At 43.1% G+C, this 17,512-nt stretch overlaps 1 protein-coding gene and 1 long non-coding RNA gene across 4 annotated transcripts in view; one reads left to right on the plus strand and one right to left on the minus strand.

Moving 5' to 3' along the window:
• The first annotated feature begins 517 nt into the window (after nucleotides 1-517).
• LOC135302578 (uncharacterized) lies at nucleotides 518-11,397 on the plus strand. Its single transcript, XR_010364174.1, has 3 exons — nucleotides 518-1,027; nucleotides 1,175-2,607; nucleotides 4,287-11,397. It is a non-coding gene; the product is annotated as an uncharacterized LOC135302578 (long non-coding RNA).
• Nucleotides 11,398-11,824: 427 nt separating this feature from the next.
• ASPG (asparaginase) overlaps nucleotides 11,825-17,512 on the minus strand; it is a 44,635-nt gene continuing 38,947 nt past the window's right edge. The window contains exons 14-16 of one of the 3 annotated variants that reach the window (XM_064423190.1): nucleotides 14,213-14,312; nucleotides 13,844-13,902; nucleotides 11,825-12,245 (exon numbers count right to left, since the gene is read on the minus strand). In XM_064423190.1, coding sequence (XP_064279260.1) covers nucleotides 13,849-13,902; nucleotides 14,213-14,312 — 154 coding nt within the window. In that variant the 3' untranslated portion in view covers nucleotides 11,825-12,245; nucleotides 13,844-13,848. Of the gene's footprint in view, nucleotides 12,246-12,269; nucleotides 13,503-13,843; nucleotides 13,903-14,212; nucleotides 14,313-17,512 lie in introns of those variants that run through there. The other 2 variants (XM_064423191.1, XR_010364173.1) reach the window with 2 other exon arrangements.

A 17,512-nucleotide genomic window follows, 5' to 3' on the forward strand; every position in this document is an offset into this window, starting at 1 on the left:
GCCTTCGCACTGACGGGGCGGTTTTGTTTCCAGCCATCATCTGGGGCGGCCGAACGTCAGCAGGTAGAGAAGGACAAACCTGTTCCGAGGCGGCGCGTTTCCTCCCTCCCTCTCTCCTCCCGCCGCCCTCCTGCCCTCCGCCCTGCCACCGGGGGAAACTGCTCGACAGGTTTCGCCGAAGCTGGAGGTGGCTCCGGGGGTGAGTAAGAGACTCCACCCTGCGCCCTCCCGACAGGCGCTGCCGCTGACGGGCCGCCTGCCCTCGCACCCTTGCCGGCCCCCCTCGCCTGGCTGGCAGCCCTGAAAAACAAAACAACAAAACAAAACAAAAAAGCCTTAAACCGGCACGTCACGTTCTCCGGGGGGATTTCACCGCCGCAGTGTGAACGCCCGGCCTGGCCCGGGATCCGTGCTGGTGGCGTCGCGCCTGGCGAGCGTGGCCGCTCCCCGCAGGCCTGAGGGCTGCCCTCCTGCCTGCCCTCCGCGGCGTTCTGAGAGGGCTTCTCCTCTTCCCCCCCGGCCGATATTCTCTGAGATGGGAAGGAAATCTATAAAAGCCCTTTGACATCCCCGGGGTGAGCTGGCAGCGTTGCCATGTGCTGCCCAGCCCTCCTGAGGGGTAGCACAGGTACCCATTTCTAATCTGGAATGTTCATTGTCGGATTGACTGTTTTCAGTGTAGTTTCAGGGGGTTTTTTGTAAATGACACGCGAAGCCACCTGCTGTGTGTGAGCGACTGGGTTTGCCCTGTCTTCCCCCAATATCCCCCCAGCTCTGCTGCTGTTTCTTCAGGTGCCTTGGGGAGTCACCATTTGGGAACACCAGACCTGTCTGGAGGTCACTTTCTGCTCCTGAATGTTCCCGACCTTGGTTTCAGAAAGAACGGACTAAGAAGCCAGACTGAAAAACATGAAAAAGGTTCTGATGTTCAGAGGTGTTGGACAGCCAACAGGGAGGGAGGGCACCCTGAACTTTGACAGGCTAGCAATGAAATCGAATTCACGGTGTTTTCCGAGCCATTGTTGAGGTGAGCTGCAAGGTCCTCACGCCCTGTAACCTTAGGGTGGGGATTATGGTAACCCCACAGCTGGCTTCCCCATGGTGGCAGTGGGGATGCTGGTTGCTGGTGGTGCCAGGCTGCCTGCACTGCTTGACCACATGCTGCTCTCTCCAGCCAGCCCAGGAGACACCATTTCAAAGAGATGTGGATGGTAAACCTTGCTCTGCCAGTGACTCAGCCTCCGGCCTCAGCCAAGTCGCTTTACCACACCTTGAGAGGGAGATAATGCTTACCTACCTCATCTTATGAGGCTTCACTAATGTTTATATAGTGCTTTGAATGTTTAAAGAACTGAGTGCTGTTTATGCATTTTGGTGCTCCAGATCCTATGATCTTTGGTCCTTTAAAAATACATAGGAGACTCAAGCGGTCCCAGAGGAAATGCCCTTACAGGAGGCATCCCAGAGCAGCAGAGCAGGGAGAAGGCCTTGTGCTGTGCACAGCTTGTGTGAACGTGGTGCTGCACCAGAAGCTGGAGTGCTGGAACCAGAACAGGTTGCTCTAGGAGCCTATGCAAACCTCATGCTGAGGAAGCTCCCTGCATCTAGGCTGGAGGCGTTTCAGTCTGCTTTGGTAAAGCCAGCTCCTGCTCTTCTGCTCTGCCCTCTCACGCTCAAATCCAGAGCTTAATTTTGTGCCTTCTTCCAGATAGTCCAAGCCATAGGGGGTTTCTGGACCTTCTCTTTCTCCCAAAAGGATATTTTCTTGCCTTGGATAGAGGAGAGTGCACCATTTGTGAGTTCACTCAAAGGACACCTCTGTCCTTGGCATCCATGGAAATCTGTGGAAGCAAGACTGCTATTTACACCCTGTAAGAAGAGGCATTTGTGCTGTGACACAGTGTTCTAGGTCGTCCACTCCTGCCAGTGATGTGTACAGCATGTGCAGCATGACTGCATGGGCTGTATTTTATATATAATCCTCCAGAGACTACACTGGCAACTCTCACCTCCCTCTGACAAACACAAACTCACACCCACACCCACAGCTCCACAATACCACGCAGCTAAATAATAACCTGACTGTCCATACTGACTTGGTTCAAGAGTCTTTTCCAGCCAAACCAGTCAGGACCTGCTCCTGCACGGTGAGATATAAAATCCCCAGAGATCTCATGGCTCTTCTGGTCCTGGGTCAGACACACATGGCAGATGGCCCCTTAGGGACTCTGAGCAATAAGGGGGGACCTGTCTGAGGCAAACAGGGTTCTCTGAGGTACCAGAACCTGTATGGTCTTTAGGCAGCATGAACCATCTCCTGCTTTCGACTTCTTTTTAATGAGTGGCAGTGGTTTTACAGTGAATGGGTAAACATACCTTTCATTTAATTATATAAGCATTTAGTAGGTTCTATTTCTCACCCATATACCCTCAATTATGGAAGTAAGAAAGTTAACATCCTGCCTCCTCCCTTCTCTAGGTAGAGTCTCAGAGAACAGGCTGAAGGCTTTGAAAGGTAGAAGAGTAGAGGCGCCCAAAAGTGGAAATGGACAGGTGGCACTAGCCAAGGGATGAGCAATGTGTTCTTCCTCTGTGAAAGTATGAAAGGTGATTGAAGCATTAAAATAATAGAATCGGTTCTGAAATTAGATAGGGGGGAAATGAGGAGTATTAGAAGGAATAGTAATTAGTCCATTGTTTCCATTGATGGTTAAACTAAGTATTGTTTATATCGGTGGGACCTGAATGAAAAGGACTGTGGTAACCCTTAGCATGGCCTCCCACACTGGCTGCTGAGAGCTCTCTGTCTGCACCAACACTCCTGAAACCTGGAGGAGCAGCACACTGTAACAGGGAACATGATGGCTTGAGTCCCTTGGACAGCAGGCAGAGTTTTCTTGGATGGGGAAGGCAAATGCCAGTCACCTCACAGTGTCAGAGAAAGAGGGCAGCACAAAAGGAGACATAACGCCAGGGGTGGTTGCAGGAGACAAAGAGCTGGTCTGGGAGGAAGTGAAGATGAAGGGTAAGCTTGTGGGAGGACATAAAAGGCTGTGCTGTTTGCATGGCAGAATATGGAAGATCATGAATGCTTGGTAATGAGAGGATTATATTTCAGGGAGGTTCTGCTTTGAAAAAATGAATTTATGAAAAATGACTGGAAGGTGCTATCATTATTGCCAGTCAATATCCCCATGCTTCTTTGGCAAAAGCTCCCAGTACTTTCCTGTTAGTTCCTTATTCCACAGGTAACATTATGGAAGGGCATAGGACAACCCAAAGTACTATTCCTTGTATGACATGTTTTATCTGACAATTCTGGACTTAAATCCAGCACTAAAACTAAGCATGGACATGGAGTTTACATGTCTCTGCTTATTGTTTCTACGTTCATTATCTCCCCACCAATTTCCTACTCTTACTCATTAATGCTCACCTAAAATTAGGCTGGAAGTTTCTTAAAGAAAGACCCAGAATCTGACATGTCCTGGAAAGTACTTTTAATATTTTTGGGTCTGGTAAACAGAAGAAAAAAAAAATCTGCAAGTGGATTTTCTTCCACCCTGGAAAATCAGCATTCCATATGTTCATAGCAAACAGTGATGGAGCAACTTCATGTTTACTTTAGTTGGTTTAAACTCATTTGTCAATACAGCAGCCCACTATGTGTCACATGTGAGCATAATAATAGCTTGATACTAACTTGATTTGCAGTAATAAACACCCTGAGAGATGGCCTAATGTTTCCCCATGTAAATAGGAAGCCTTTTGAGATTACTGCCTAAATAACATCAAGTGATTAATAGATAAATGAATGAGGTGGGATATTTTTCCAACCAAGAACTTGTAGAAAGATTGTGGGTTTGCCATTCAGTGGGTAGATTAATAAAGAAGTGCTAGAAATTAAAATATGGCTAGCAGGTTCTTACAAGGCCAAGAATTCACATTTTATTGGAAATGCCACTATTGTGTGCACAAAATTTTTATTAAATCCAAAGTTACCAATTTAGCAGGAAAGAGATTTGTATCTCAAATGCTTTATCTAAGCATGCATTTCAATGTCCCTGAGCACTACAGAGGTTGCATACCAATTTAATGTGTAATATTGTTTTTCACTATTTTCCTTGTTCTGACTTAACATATTGTTCATTCCAGAAGCTAACCATGTAAATTACATTATACAAATAAATGCAGTTTTTCCCTTTTTTGGGAGAATTTTTCAAGTAAAGAGGCACAATAGCAAGCAGCAGATTACAAGTTTTCTGGTTTCTATTTCAAATTTTCAGTTTCATTGTTAAACATGTCAGTTCTTCTAATAAGAAGTCTAAAATAAGGAGACCTGAAGGCTTTCCACACTTCCAGGCTGGTTCTGTGGGTACAATTTCCTGTGCTTCATCAGCTGCAAAAAGAAAAATGTGTGAAGAGCAATGGTTGTGCTGCAGAGATGGTGTGTAAGCAGATGTGTCCTGGGAGATCCATCCATCCCTGCATTGAGATCCTGATAGAAAGGAGAAGCTTCAACTCTGGCCCTAAAAAACATCAGGAAAAGCACATTGCAGACAACAAGGAGGTACTTCTGCAGCTGTAAAGTATAATCTTCTGATGTGGGTTATACTTTGTGACGACTTTCCACTGTCAGTTCAGGAGTCCCAGCAGTGTGTTGAGATGATAGCTGGAGATCACATAACCACAGAATAGTCAGGGTTGGAAGGGACATCTGGAGATCATCCAGTGCAACCCCCGTGCCAAGGCAAGGTCACCTGGAGCAGGTGACAGAGGAACAATCCAGGTGGGTTTTGAATGTCTCCAGACAGGGAGACCTCGCTGGGCAGCTGTTCCAGAGCTCTGCCACCTTCAAAATAAAGAAGTTCTTCCCCACGTTGAGGTGAAACTTTTTGTGTTTTAGTTAAGGCCTTTGCTCCTGTTGCTGGGTACCACGAAAGAGAGTGTGGCACCATCCCCTGGCACCCAGCTTTGAGACATTGGTATGGATTAATGAGATCTCCTCTGAGTTTTCTCTAAATAAACAGACCCAGCTTCCTCAGTCTACTCATAAAAGAGGTGCTCCAGTCTTCTGATGGGGCCTCTGCTGGCCCCTCTGCAGTAGCTCCTTGTCTGTCTTGTTCTGTGGAGTCCAGAACTGGACACAAAGATGTGTGCATGAGAGATGAATCCACTGAGTCCTCTTTTGCAATCAGCTCTCCCTGTAGTATTTCAAACTTCAGGAAAGCGTGGTCTCATGGTTACTTTTCTATCTCCTCACAATCAATTCTCCTTTCTCTATCTCTTTTTTTTCTTACTTTAAATTTGAAATAAAGATCCAAATTAAATGGCCAGTGAACAGAATTCTGACATGACCAATTTTGAATGCCACACTTCCCAGATGCCTGACTCTAAAAACCTTAAGAGCTGACTTTCATTAAATGCCAGCACCTTTTGCTCTACCATGAAGTTTCAGGCTCAAACCTGGAAGGTAACACTTGAAAACACTCACTTTTCCTGAACATTTCAGCCAAGCAATTCCTATTTAAGATTAGCTGCCATGCATTAAGTCTGCTTCAATAACTTTATAATTGATTGCAATGCTTAATTGTGATAGCCATCACAAACCTTGTAGCAACTTGATTTTTCAAGTTCACCAACCAGCTGTTTTTTCCGAGTTGGCAGGATTACATGTCCTGTCCCATAAAACCATGAGAAAGGAAGTAATTACTAATTATTTGACCATCTATCAAGATCTCCTGGGCTTTTGCTGGTTCAAGCTATTGAACATGCAGAGTCAGAGTGTGACTTTGCACTGACGTAGTCTGGTAATTTTTAGCTTCATCTCGCATTTCCGGTTTTCTGTCCTTGGAATATAGAACTTTCCAAACAACATTGGTGAATAGTGACATAGTTGTGGGCAGAGAGCTTGGTCAAAGTGGTCCAAGTAAATAAACTGACTTATTTCACATCACACTCTTGTCAGACGGAGAGATAACAGGCCAATTGTCTGTGCCCTGAAGCCCTGGAGCTCTACAGGATTCAACAAAGATCTTTGCTGGATGCCTCAGGGGTGCTGGATTCATGTCATCCCAATCTGACCCTTCAGTGGGAATAAGAAATTCAGATGGGCCACAGAAAGCATTGGGTGCATTGAAATCCCAACTTTGCTGGGCCCTGGTCACAAAGATGCACAGCAAAACATACCCAGGAAGGAAGCCACTCCCCTTGGAAGAGCAAGTGTAATTATTCATGCACAGACAGTGCTCATCAGAGAATCTCCCCAGCACAGCAGCTTCTTGCATGACAGGATTAATTGACAGCTGTCTGTTCTAATTGTGATAACTTCATATCTCTCAGCGATTGATTGCCATTAAGACTCCTTTTTTCTCACCTTGAAATTCTTTTCTTTTTGCTGAATTGCCAGGATTGTCATTTTCCTTCTGTGCTAATAATTAATCATTTCATGTAGGAATAATCAGCTGGTGTAGACAAACATAATTATCATTCTCTTGCCCCTTTCTTAGCACCTTTTATTGTGTGGAGTCTCATCTACTTTCACTTTTAAGCCCTTAAAACCAGGATTTGGGACTGTTGAACACCAAGCACAAGAGCCTAATGGGATCTGCAACAGTGGCACTAGAGGAGAAGCACATTAATTATGCACATAAACATGTAATAATGAGGCTTATCTGTACGCAGAAGTGCTGCTGAGGATACTTAGCAGGCAGCTTTGGCCGGGCAATATCTCCCCTGGCCACCATTCTTCTGATCCCATGTGGAAGCTGAGGAGATGTGAAGGAATACTGTGGCTTGAGAGAGTGGTTGTTTATTGCTCTGGTATTTACTGCTGCTGCGAGACAGGGAATGGTATCTCAGCCTTTTCCTGCCTCGTTGTGCAACGTGCCACGCATCAGGTCGCGCAACGCCGAGGCCTGGCAGGGCCTGCGTACGGAGGAGGCTGCGGAGCAGGGCTGCAGGATGTTGTTGGTTGGCACCTTCCCATGGATTCCCTGTGATGTGCAGCATCCTGGAGTGGGAGGGAGGTGCTGGTGTGAAGCTCAAAACGCCAGTGGGAGTGCGCGAGATATGCACCGGCTGAGCGTGTCCCGACAGGAGAGCCCTGGCAGGGCAGGCTGAGGGGGAAAGGGGCACAGCCTTGGCCCTGCCAGCCTGTGAGGAGCGTGGGCCCCACTTGTGACAACCTCCTGGTATATCAGTGGCAGATTTGGACATCTAGGACCAAGTCTTTTGACCCTGAGATTTGAATCAACCCTTCCCAAATGGAGCCACGTTAAGCAGTGCTGTTTAGTGTGGTTCACACTAGACATTTTGCTGCTGTGATTCAGAATTCTTGTCTGAGCTACACTTTTGAGACACAGGCTTCTGCCTCTTCCCATTCAGCTGATCACAGGTAAACAAATGTATGTATAATGAAGTCTCTAAAGTAATTTTCAGATAGACACTTTGCAAAATAATAAATCTGGTAGTACGAGATTTTATTCTGACTCATGGACTATCTAAGATGGCAACATTTGAGTCCCACAGATTCATTTGTATGGGACTTTACATATCTTATAAGCATTCTACATTAGTAGCTTTTCTAAAAGAGTCACTAAAATTAAAGTGCTGCTAGAAACATGCAATCAAACACCACCGTGTCATAAAACATTGTTAAAGAACTGTGGGAAGACTAGTCTTACTAGTCTAGAAGATGATTATACTGCTGATAGAGTCCACTTGGGAGACACAAACATATCAGCTGTGCTTCTGATAATACATGCTGCACACATTTGAGCAGTTCTTTATAAATTTCTTGTTTTCACCCACCATGCAATTACTTCAGGTTTATCTCAGTGATCTAACAAATTGCATTGCTGGGAACTAAAAGGATTTTGTTTCTTAACTGCTGTAATAGGTGCTATGGAGGGATGAGCAGTGGTGCCTGGAGAAGGGAATTACCCTGTGGATGCATTTGATCACTCTTTGGGTCCCTCAGTGCTTTGTGTAAGTGGAGCTGGGCTCACTTTGTCTTCTGTGCACCAGGGATGCATTTCCATCCCTACTCATCTCACTACTTGAACAAGACTTAAAAATGGAGGAATCTTCCAACTAGATCACAATCCTTTTGGAAGAATTCCAGTTGATCACGCTGTTCAGCAGACTGCAAATAAAGGAACTCTGATTCAAGGAGGGGTTTTAATTCCAGATGAGAGATTTATTTTCACTCACTGCTGAACAGCAAAATCCCTGTAGGAGGTAACTGAGACATGCTATAGTATAGTAATTCTAAGTTAAGGTGTGCAAAACTGGAGATATTTGGCTATTTAAGTAGAAAGATACTGAAGCCTTGCTGGACATGATTAATTCAGCAAGTTCTGATCAGACACAGTCAGTCTGTCCGGGGGTCAGGCAACCTTGTCAGATGTCAACAGTTTACTATGTCAACATTCAGTAGGAGAGCAAGCACATGCTGATTTTTCAAACAATTAAGAGTGCCCTTCCATGACAAAAGTTTTATAAGAGACTCTCCAAAAAGAAACTTCATCTTTTCAGCCATCAATAGAAAAGAAAGTGATTGCATTCAGGAAAGAAAAGCTGTAGCTCAAATCAGACAGGAACTTGGAGATGTTAGTTGTGCAAATCTCTGCTTTCTGCAGTGTTAAGAGAAGTGCTGACATAGGCCAAGTAGTCCCTATCCCTTGGCAGTCTTAGCTGGATCATTAGGAAAAAGAAACAAAGTGGAAGCTGGGTGTTGTCTTTCAAGTGAAGAAAGCTGTAGAATTGATGTAATGTTTGACTTTTAGAGGAGGCATTCATAGTGTCTCCTCTGTGGAGAGGCAGCAGAGCTTCCAGCACCAGCATTCATTCCCAGAACGTCACTGCAACTTAAAACATTCAACACTGGAAATGAATCCAACATTTGTGCAGCAGTTACAAGTGTCACATTATTGATTGTGCCTTTATGATGTTCTATAGTTCCCGGTGGAACATTGTACAACAGGATGGTCCAGACCCTCAGGAGCCTCTCTGACACTCACACAGGTGCAGGCTGGGAGCTTGTGCACTTTCCTGCTGTGGCACTGGACCCAGTGGTGATTCTGCAGGGCAAGGAAAACTACAGCCTGACCCCTTGCATTATTACAGAGGCTGGAAAAGAATGGGAGCCGCTGCCATTTCCTAGCAGAAACTAAAATGCCACTTTATATTCCAGTAAAAACTGATAGTAAATAATATCACAAGCTTTTCTGCACCAAAAAAAAAATTTAAAAAAATTAAAAACCCAACCCAAAAGTAACTTTATCCAGCTTCCACCATGCCATTCCAATGTGTACTGTGTCTACAATACCAAGCACAGGTCTGCAGCTGATCCCCACAGTGCCAGATCTCCCAAACTGCAGCAGGATGTAGCTACAGAAGGGTACCTGGACATCATGGGTGTCTGGAGCTAAGGTGTGCTTGAGCAGTTATGAAATGGACCCACAATTAGTCCTGGCAATGGAATGAGTGTATTTACAATACCCATAGCCCTGTATGGCTGCTTAATCTGCAAACCTTTACTGAGCTGGATAAAAAAAAGAGTTTATTGGATCTTTTCAGGATTGATCTGAAGGAGAAAAATTAGGATGTTTAAAAAAACTAAGCTGCCTCTGGGATGTCTAGCATACTTCAACTAATGAAAGACACTGTCTGCTGCTTACAGTAACTGAAACAAATAGGATCAATTTTATTCCTTACTAATATTTAGATTTCACTTTTGAGCAATAACTATGCAAAACCTAAGGGTTACTACACACAAATAGATTCATCATAAGACTGGGAGTTATCACAGAGAGTATAATTATGATTATTAAATCCAGCATGAAGCAAAGGGTGTAGTAGACGAACAAGACAACACAGGATCTCCAAAGTGTTACTGAAGTTCATCTCCAACATTGAGTCAAGAGCTGAAGTTTCTGGCCTTGGTTGGGTGATTCTTGCCACAGCACCCTATACATTTAACTTATGTCAAGTTTCTCTTAACACTTATATACTGTTAACAATTCCTGAATGAAATTCTGATATATATATAAAAGAGATCCAGCTCTTTCTCAGATAAACATTAAATTTGCATTCATATAACTGCCATTAAAACACACTGGTTTATTTATAAGGCAAATCACAAATTTTCTAGAAAGTTGCAGGAATGCTCTTAGATAAGATGATATATTAATAGGATATATATTTCTGGAAAGATTTGTCAAAAAGTAGCTAATACTGCTTTACTCTTAATTTCAACATGACCCAAAGCATTTAATTTTAGCTTTATGACCTTCTAACTAAAAGTCTTCTTACTGGATCACATCTCAAAATGTTGTACTTTGTGTCTTTACCTGGCTTATATACAAGACCAAAATGGTTGGCTGTTTTCCTCCATCTCTTCAGTTTTACTGTTGAGACCTATTATTTCAGTAGTTGACACCAGAATACAATTTTTTGTTCAAAAGTATTTTTTGTACCACAGATGGATATTTTAGAAATATAAGATGTTATTGTGTAGAAAGTTTTCTGTAGATCAGATGAGCCTTTATTGAAAAATATGAAGAAAATATTGATGCTTCTCTGTCTGTGCTGCAGTCAGTCATTTTGGTACAGAAATGAAGAATGGGTGCTGTTGTGAGCAAATGATGGCATCTGAGAATAATTAAAAAATAGAAAATATTCTAATGCCAAGAAAGTCACTTGTGGAGAAGTTTACCAAGGGATTTCCTGGTTCAGTAGATCAACACTTAGACTATTGAAGAGGCAAGATAATAGTTCTGAACACCATAGGAAGAAGAGTCTGTGCATGATTTTACTCCTGATCGTAAAAAATTTCACAAACAATACTTTGCTACATACATAATCTACTTTTTGTATTTACAGATAAGACGTCAAAAAATTACAAATTTGATGCCTGATTTTTGATGTCAGATCTCATTTAGTTCTGTATTAATTTTATTCAATCTAAAGCATGTTCATTGCTATGTAATATCAATTATTTAATAATGAGACAGCTTAGTTGTGATTTTTGTGACCATAGTGAAGATGTGCAGTACTCTTCACATTAATAAAGTATTTTTATGGTTTTGTTTTTAACTGTAGTGTGTACAGCATTTTCTCAGACTGCATGCACAGTTCCCTTGTTTTGGTGTGATCTGACATGCAGTATACCTTGGGAATCTTTTAATACTAGCAGGCTCAGCAAGTAGTCATTTCTCCATGATAAGAATAGCTGTGGGAAGGTTGAACAGTATAAAAAGGAAAAAGAAAATACTATCTGCACTTCAAAGATTCCCTTCAGATGCAGCAGATAGAAAATCCACACAGATTACTGCAGAAGCTGTAGGTGAAATTAAAAGTTGCCATCTCCAATATATGCATTTGCCTGAAGTATTCCCTACATTTACATATTCTAGGGCAGGCACAGCTGTAAACATACAAATCGCCTTCTTCATTTGGTCTGCAAGAGTTGGGACTTTAAACTTGGGGTCTGTTAACAGTGAGATCCCATTTACAGTCCAAAGAATTATGTGTCCAGCATGTAGCAATCTTGATTATATTCCGGTCAGGATGTGGGAAAGATGCTATTAGAAACAAAACAATCAATTCACTCAGGCAGTCCCACAAACATGCTTTATGGCATCTGCCTCCTACTCATTTCAAGTGAGGGTTTATAGTGACACATTGGTGAAGATTAGTACACAACTGCAGGCAGATGCCCATGACTGATTCAATTGTTTGCACTGACACTCACAATTGCTGTAATTGCAGCTGGAGTGATAAAAGTCATTGCAAAAAAACAGACCAAGTGAAATCAACATTGTTCCTCAGAGATTTTATTAGCTGAAACCCAGAAATGCACAATCCACTGTTTTTACTTGGTATGAGTTTACCACAGCATTTCCATTTGCTATGCCTGCAGTACTGTTCTCAGTGGTTTAATGTAAGAACATTCAAAAGGCCTCTTTAAAATCAGAACTTGTAACAGGAACAGCCATGCATTCCAGCCTCACTCACTTAAAATCATTTATTTCCAGAAAAGTGATTAAAAATAAACGCAGCAAATGATTTTTGGACAATCAGTGCGATCCTAAATAAACAATCTTTCTAAGCTGTAGCTTTCCTGTATGCCCCAAGCAGCACTGCTATTGTTTCTTTCCTCTCTTCCTCCCATAATGGCTTAACACGATTAATGCTTCAAGCTGCTATTCCTGATGAGGAGTGATCATCTTCTACAGCCTCTGGAGAAAGAGAGAATGGATGCTTAGAACCAGGCAGTATCCAAAGCCTTCCTGAGAACAGCTCACCCTGTAGCCTGCCAAGCCAGTTCTCATGCAGTGCTGAAGACTTCCTCCAGACCGCCTACACTACTGGCGGCTCAGTCCAACGGAATTACGAGTTGATCCATGGAGGAGTTGAGGATTTAACGCATTTACTCCCCACTTACAAAAGAAAAGTGGTTTTTGCAGACCTATTTCAATGAAAATGGAAATCCCTTTGTAGCATAACTCATATTCTAAAGGTATTTTAGCATTTCCTCCTGATGGATGGATGGAGCAGGCCATTGCCTGCTAGAAAACTTCCATTTAAATGCTCAGGATTGTGATTGTATCTAATCCTTCTACATCAGGTAAAACCAAAGAAAACCCCAAAACTTCAATGGAAAGCAAAGAATCTGCCTGATTGTATCCTTCATTAATTTAAACCAGTATAGAGAAAAACAAAAATTCCAGCTGCAGTCCCCACTAACATCTCTCAAATGGGATGCACAGGTGGTCAGATAACCATTGGTGCAGCAAAGCCTTTAAACTACATTTTGTGCTAATTTTAAGAAATAAAGGAGATCATCTCCTCCCAATATTTAAATTTGGATTAGACTTGCCAATACATTGGAGAAATCTAAATCAACAATGTATTGCATCAGAAAGGAGCTCTGAGAAATGAAAGGCAAGTGTTTTAAATGCTTCCAGTTACAGCACAGCACTGGAGAAGGTCAAATGCCCCAACAAGTTCCCTTTAGAGGGACTTGCCAGATCTGATGCTCTGACATGAGGCACACACACAGGGCCAGGGAAACACACTGTGGATGATGGCAGCCCAGAAGGGATTCATGCCAGGCACAACCAGGCACTGCCTCCGTGGCCTGAGGGAGGCTGTGGCACTGCCCTGTGCTGTGCCCAGAGCAGGAGCAGCCCCGGGCACAGCTCCCTGTGACAGAGCTGTCTGCAGTCCCCGTGTGGAGTACAGCTAACTCTGTGACAAATCTGGCACGCGCTTCCGTGTGGTTGACGGTGTCACACCAGGAGATTGTCTGGGTTAGGGTGCTCCATCAGAAGCCAGAAGGAGAGGGCAGGGGGAGATGCTGCAGGTGGCACAGTGGCCCCTCCTGAGTGGCTGTGGTGGCCATGCAGCTGTCCTGGGGAAGGGAACGCTCCGTGCTGGGGCACAGCACCCCGAGAGCCAGGCCTGGCCAACGTGGCTGATAAAAGGCATTTCCTCTCCAAAGCAGACAAGACAGAGGAGCCTTTTATTGCAACAGGCTGATGAAACATCACATTGTTGCTTTCAGTGGTTTTATTTTAGTAGCTTTTACATTCCCAACCAAGTTCAGAACTACACTGTGGAATGCACAAAAAAGCATTTCCAGGTTCAGGCAGAAAGAATAATAAACATTAGCCCCACTCTACAAAGAAGGGTTTAAGTACTCAGAGTCAAATCAGGAACCAAGACAGGGACAGCAGATGAACCCAGATGTCCCAGAGCTTAAAGACAAGATCCTTCTTCATGCTTGTGCTCATGATACATTTCAGTACTCCAGCACTTGAGAACAAAATCTTACCTTTCTTATTGCTTTTGTCTAAGGAAGTCAAGAACCTCCTTCTGTCCTGTAGCCTCTGCCTGTAAGCAGAAACATGAATAAATCCTGTCATCCTGTGCACCAGGACATGCAAATACTCACTTGTGGGAATTAAGACTATGTTACCACAAAATCATTAAAATCCAATTTAAATTTTAATTCCTCCAACATAGATGAGAAAATTCTTGCTCCAACTATCTACTACTTCACAATGGCACCACAATTGAGTTTGTAACAAATTCTAATCCACTTTGTAGTCCAACATATATTTTTCCCAAATAAATACTATCCAAGAGCATGTGTTATTACTCAGCTAGCACACCAAGGCAGCACAGCTGTATGGACACTTACTACTTGTAGGGGATTCCTGCCATCATAACCAGTTTGCTCCAGGTTTGCACCAGCCAGGTACCAGGCATACAGCCCATCCATATCGCCTTTAGCTGTAAGGCTGGAAAAAGAATAATTAATATTGGTTCTAAATCATTCAGTTAATTTCAGTGAGCTCCTGGGTCCTGTCAATGAGTGCAGCAGGTAAAGGCTGAACCAGGCTCAGCATAGTTGCCAGGGCAGAGAGGTAAGGAACACTATTACAACAGCTTTGAATAGCTGAGCAAGCAACACAGCTTGATGAATCAGTTCCTTAAATTATTAGGGCTGTGCTATAAGTACTTACAACAGGCTAGTTTCACATAGTGGGTGTGACTATGACCAAAGGGGAAAAAAAAGTCACGCAGTTTCATATTTCACAACACAATATTTATCTCATGAAATGAGTTGGGGAGAGGGCAATGGCTAAATCAAGATGCAGCTGAGTGAGAGCACAAGCAGATGTGCCAGCAATTCACAGGACTTATTTAAAACCCCTAAGAAACCCCCTTCACGAGTTTGCATAACTGTGCTTGCTATTAGTAGTTAGACATTAAGTTCATTTATGTGATATTATTTGGACAGTAACACAGCTATATTTGAGGTTCACAAAACAATTTATAGGATTTAAATAGGCACCAAACAGAAAAAAGAAAAAAATATTTTCAAAGATGACTTCTGCTTGCCACATATAACAAGCAATAGAAAGGATCAGAATGAATCCTATATAAATAAGTTAGTTAAAGTTCTCAGAGGAATGCACACCAGGTTATTTCTTTGCACACCTGCTGGTAGTCACATCCACAATAACTAAAGTTGATTTTTAACTCTCATTTTGGTAAAAGGGCTAAGAGCATATGCAAAACCATGCCAGTCTGTACCAAGCCTGAAGACAGGCTGAACTCAAGGGAAGGCTGGGAGTATGACCTTCAGTCTTTTCAGGATACCAGCATCTCTGAGGCTTCAGACCTGAGCTTGCCATGAGCTTGCAGATTGTTTCAGCAGAACCCTGCTGATAATCATCAAATGAGGTTGAATCTCATTAAGAGAGGGGAAACCTCCCCAACATTATTAAGTTCAGAGTTTTCTGCCTTAAGCAGAGCTTGCTGTGGGTGACAAGCACTGTGCTAGCAGCAGGGATGGAGATGGGGATGAACTTCTGGGTGATGGCCAAGCCAGGCAGACCTGGTGAACAGTGGAGAAGGCTCAAGATGCAAGGGGCAGTCATGGGAGAAACCATGAAAGCAGGGCTGCAACATTCACTTCTCTGCTAGGTTGAAATCACTTCTGCTGTTGATTAAATCACTTAAGTACCTGAAAATATGTTTTCAGGGGAGTGGACACCTCTAATTGCAGCAGTCCCAGAGGCTGGGCATGAGAAGGGAAAGCAAATTGCCTCTGTGCTCCTCCATGCAAGCCCAGGTGACCCACAGCTGAGGCCTTTGGGGGACAGGGAAGTAGTGGTGGGGTCCTAAGATGTTTCACAGTGCTTCAGTCTGGCATCATGAAGGAAAGGATCAATAAATCATTAATGAAAACTGCCATCACAAAAGAAAAGGCCCCTCAGAAGCAATAAGGAAATAGAGGAAAGCAAAGGACGTCCAACAGGAAGCTCAGTAGGAGGTTGGTAAGGAAGCTGCAGGAAAGAGGTGAGCACTAGTAAAGAAAAAGTGTAAGCATTAGTAAAGCAAAGAAATCGCTTAGCAGCCACTTCTGGAACACATGAATTATCTTATTTACAAAGACCAGTCTCTTGCTGTTAACACTGTAAGGTCACAGGTTAAAGGAAGAAACAAAAAGGCTACCTAGAGAGTTATGGGCATCACCAACACTGGACAGGAGAGCACATTGTATTTGCCAAACAGAATCACATCGTTCAGCCATGTGTGAAGTGGAAACCACTTTGGTCAAAGACTTTCAGAAATATTACCAACCCACACAGCCAGGGAACCTGAGCTACATCTCTGTAAGCAACAAACAAGGACAGCTGCACTAACTCAAAAATCAACTGCCTATTAACAGCACCGATTCAGAAAGAGCAATTTAACCCTCGCTGCAGAGGGCAAAACTGTGGTCTCCTTTCATGACATTAGAGCAATCCAAATACACAGAAGTATCTTCATTTTTGAAGCAGACATTTACTGATCAAGTGAGAACCTTATTCTATGGGGACTGTGACCAGAGAACAAAAGGTGATGTAGCTTGTGAGAAAATTTAGATACCAGTCTAAACAGAAGATACCTACTCTTTAGTTGATTGATGATCATCATGAGCACCACAAAACATTTTCTCCAAATCCAGATTTCCATAGTCAAGCCATACAGATCTGGATTTCCTTTATACACAGTAAGTGCATTTCATATACTAGAATATGTACAGAGGACTTCTTAATTTACACTGCAGTAACACTCACTCTGTATTTGTCTCAAAGATATTTATGCCAGCAATTCCAACTACAAATGCAACCTCCAAGGAGCAAGTCCATCGTTGTTATATAATGCAATGGAACAAAGATATCTTCAATATACACTTCCCATGATGTTTAAAACCTGCTTTGCTGATAAAGAACTATCTACCACAGTTTACTAAACTCTGATACCTTTGACAGCTGATAATCCCAGGCATCCTGCCCATCAGTACTCTTGCATTCAGAAAAATTATTATGTATCCAGTTCACAGTTTCAGCAGGGCTAATGTAGCCATGATGATGACAGAGCTAAGATACCAAGCATAGTGACAGTGCTGTCTGTGCCTACATTCACAGCAACATCAAGCTGCAATTTAAGGGGTGCTCTGTTGCTGCCAGGGGACCAGGAGCAAAGCTTGTCAGGTCTCAGAGGGTTTATAAGGACAAGGGCCAATGCAGTTGTAGATTTGGGAAGTAAAAAGTACAGTGAAATGACACCTTGGGGTTCCTTGCTGCCTCTTCATGTACCAGGATGTCATCCTTCCCTGGGACACAAAGCTGTGCTTTATCAGCAAGTTTCCTTTTTCCATGTCTATATAAAGTAATCAGGACAGACTTTCTTTGTTTTCAGGTGTGTCAATACCCTGACAGAAGAGAAAAAACCCATTTCTTCTTATTTTTTTTTTAAGATGAAAATCCAAAGGAAAAAAATAAGTCCAGCACAAGGCATGGATTGCTACGTCCTGAGCAGATTTGGGAGTGCTATTCTTAGCTTGTGTCTCCACATCTCTCTCAGCTCAGACAGACTTTGAAAGACAGCAAGCAGTAGAAGCTTGGTTCTTATTCCTCCAGAGGCATATTTACCCTTCCTTCCC

The sequence above is a fragment of the Passer domesticus genome, chromosome 6, assembly GCF_036417665.1.
Source record: "Passer domesticus isolate bPasDom1 chromosome 6, bPasDom1.hap1, whole genome shotgun sequence".
In the NCBI taxonomy this organism is placed as follows: domain Eukaryota; kingdom Metazoa; phylum Chordata; class Aves; order Passeriformes; family Passeridae; genus Passer; species Passer domesticus.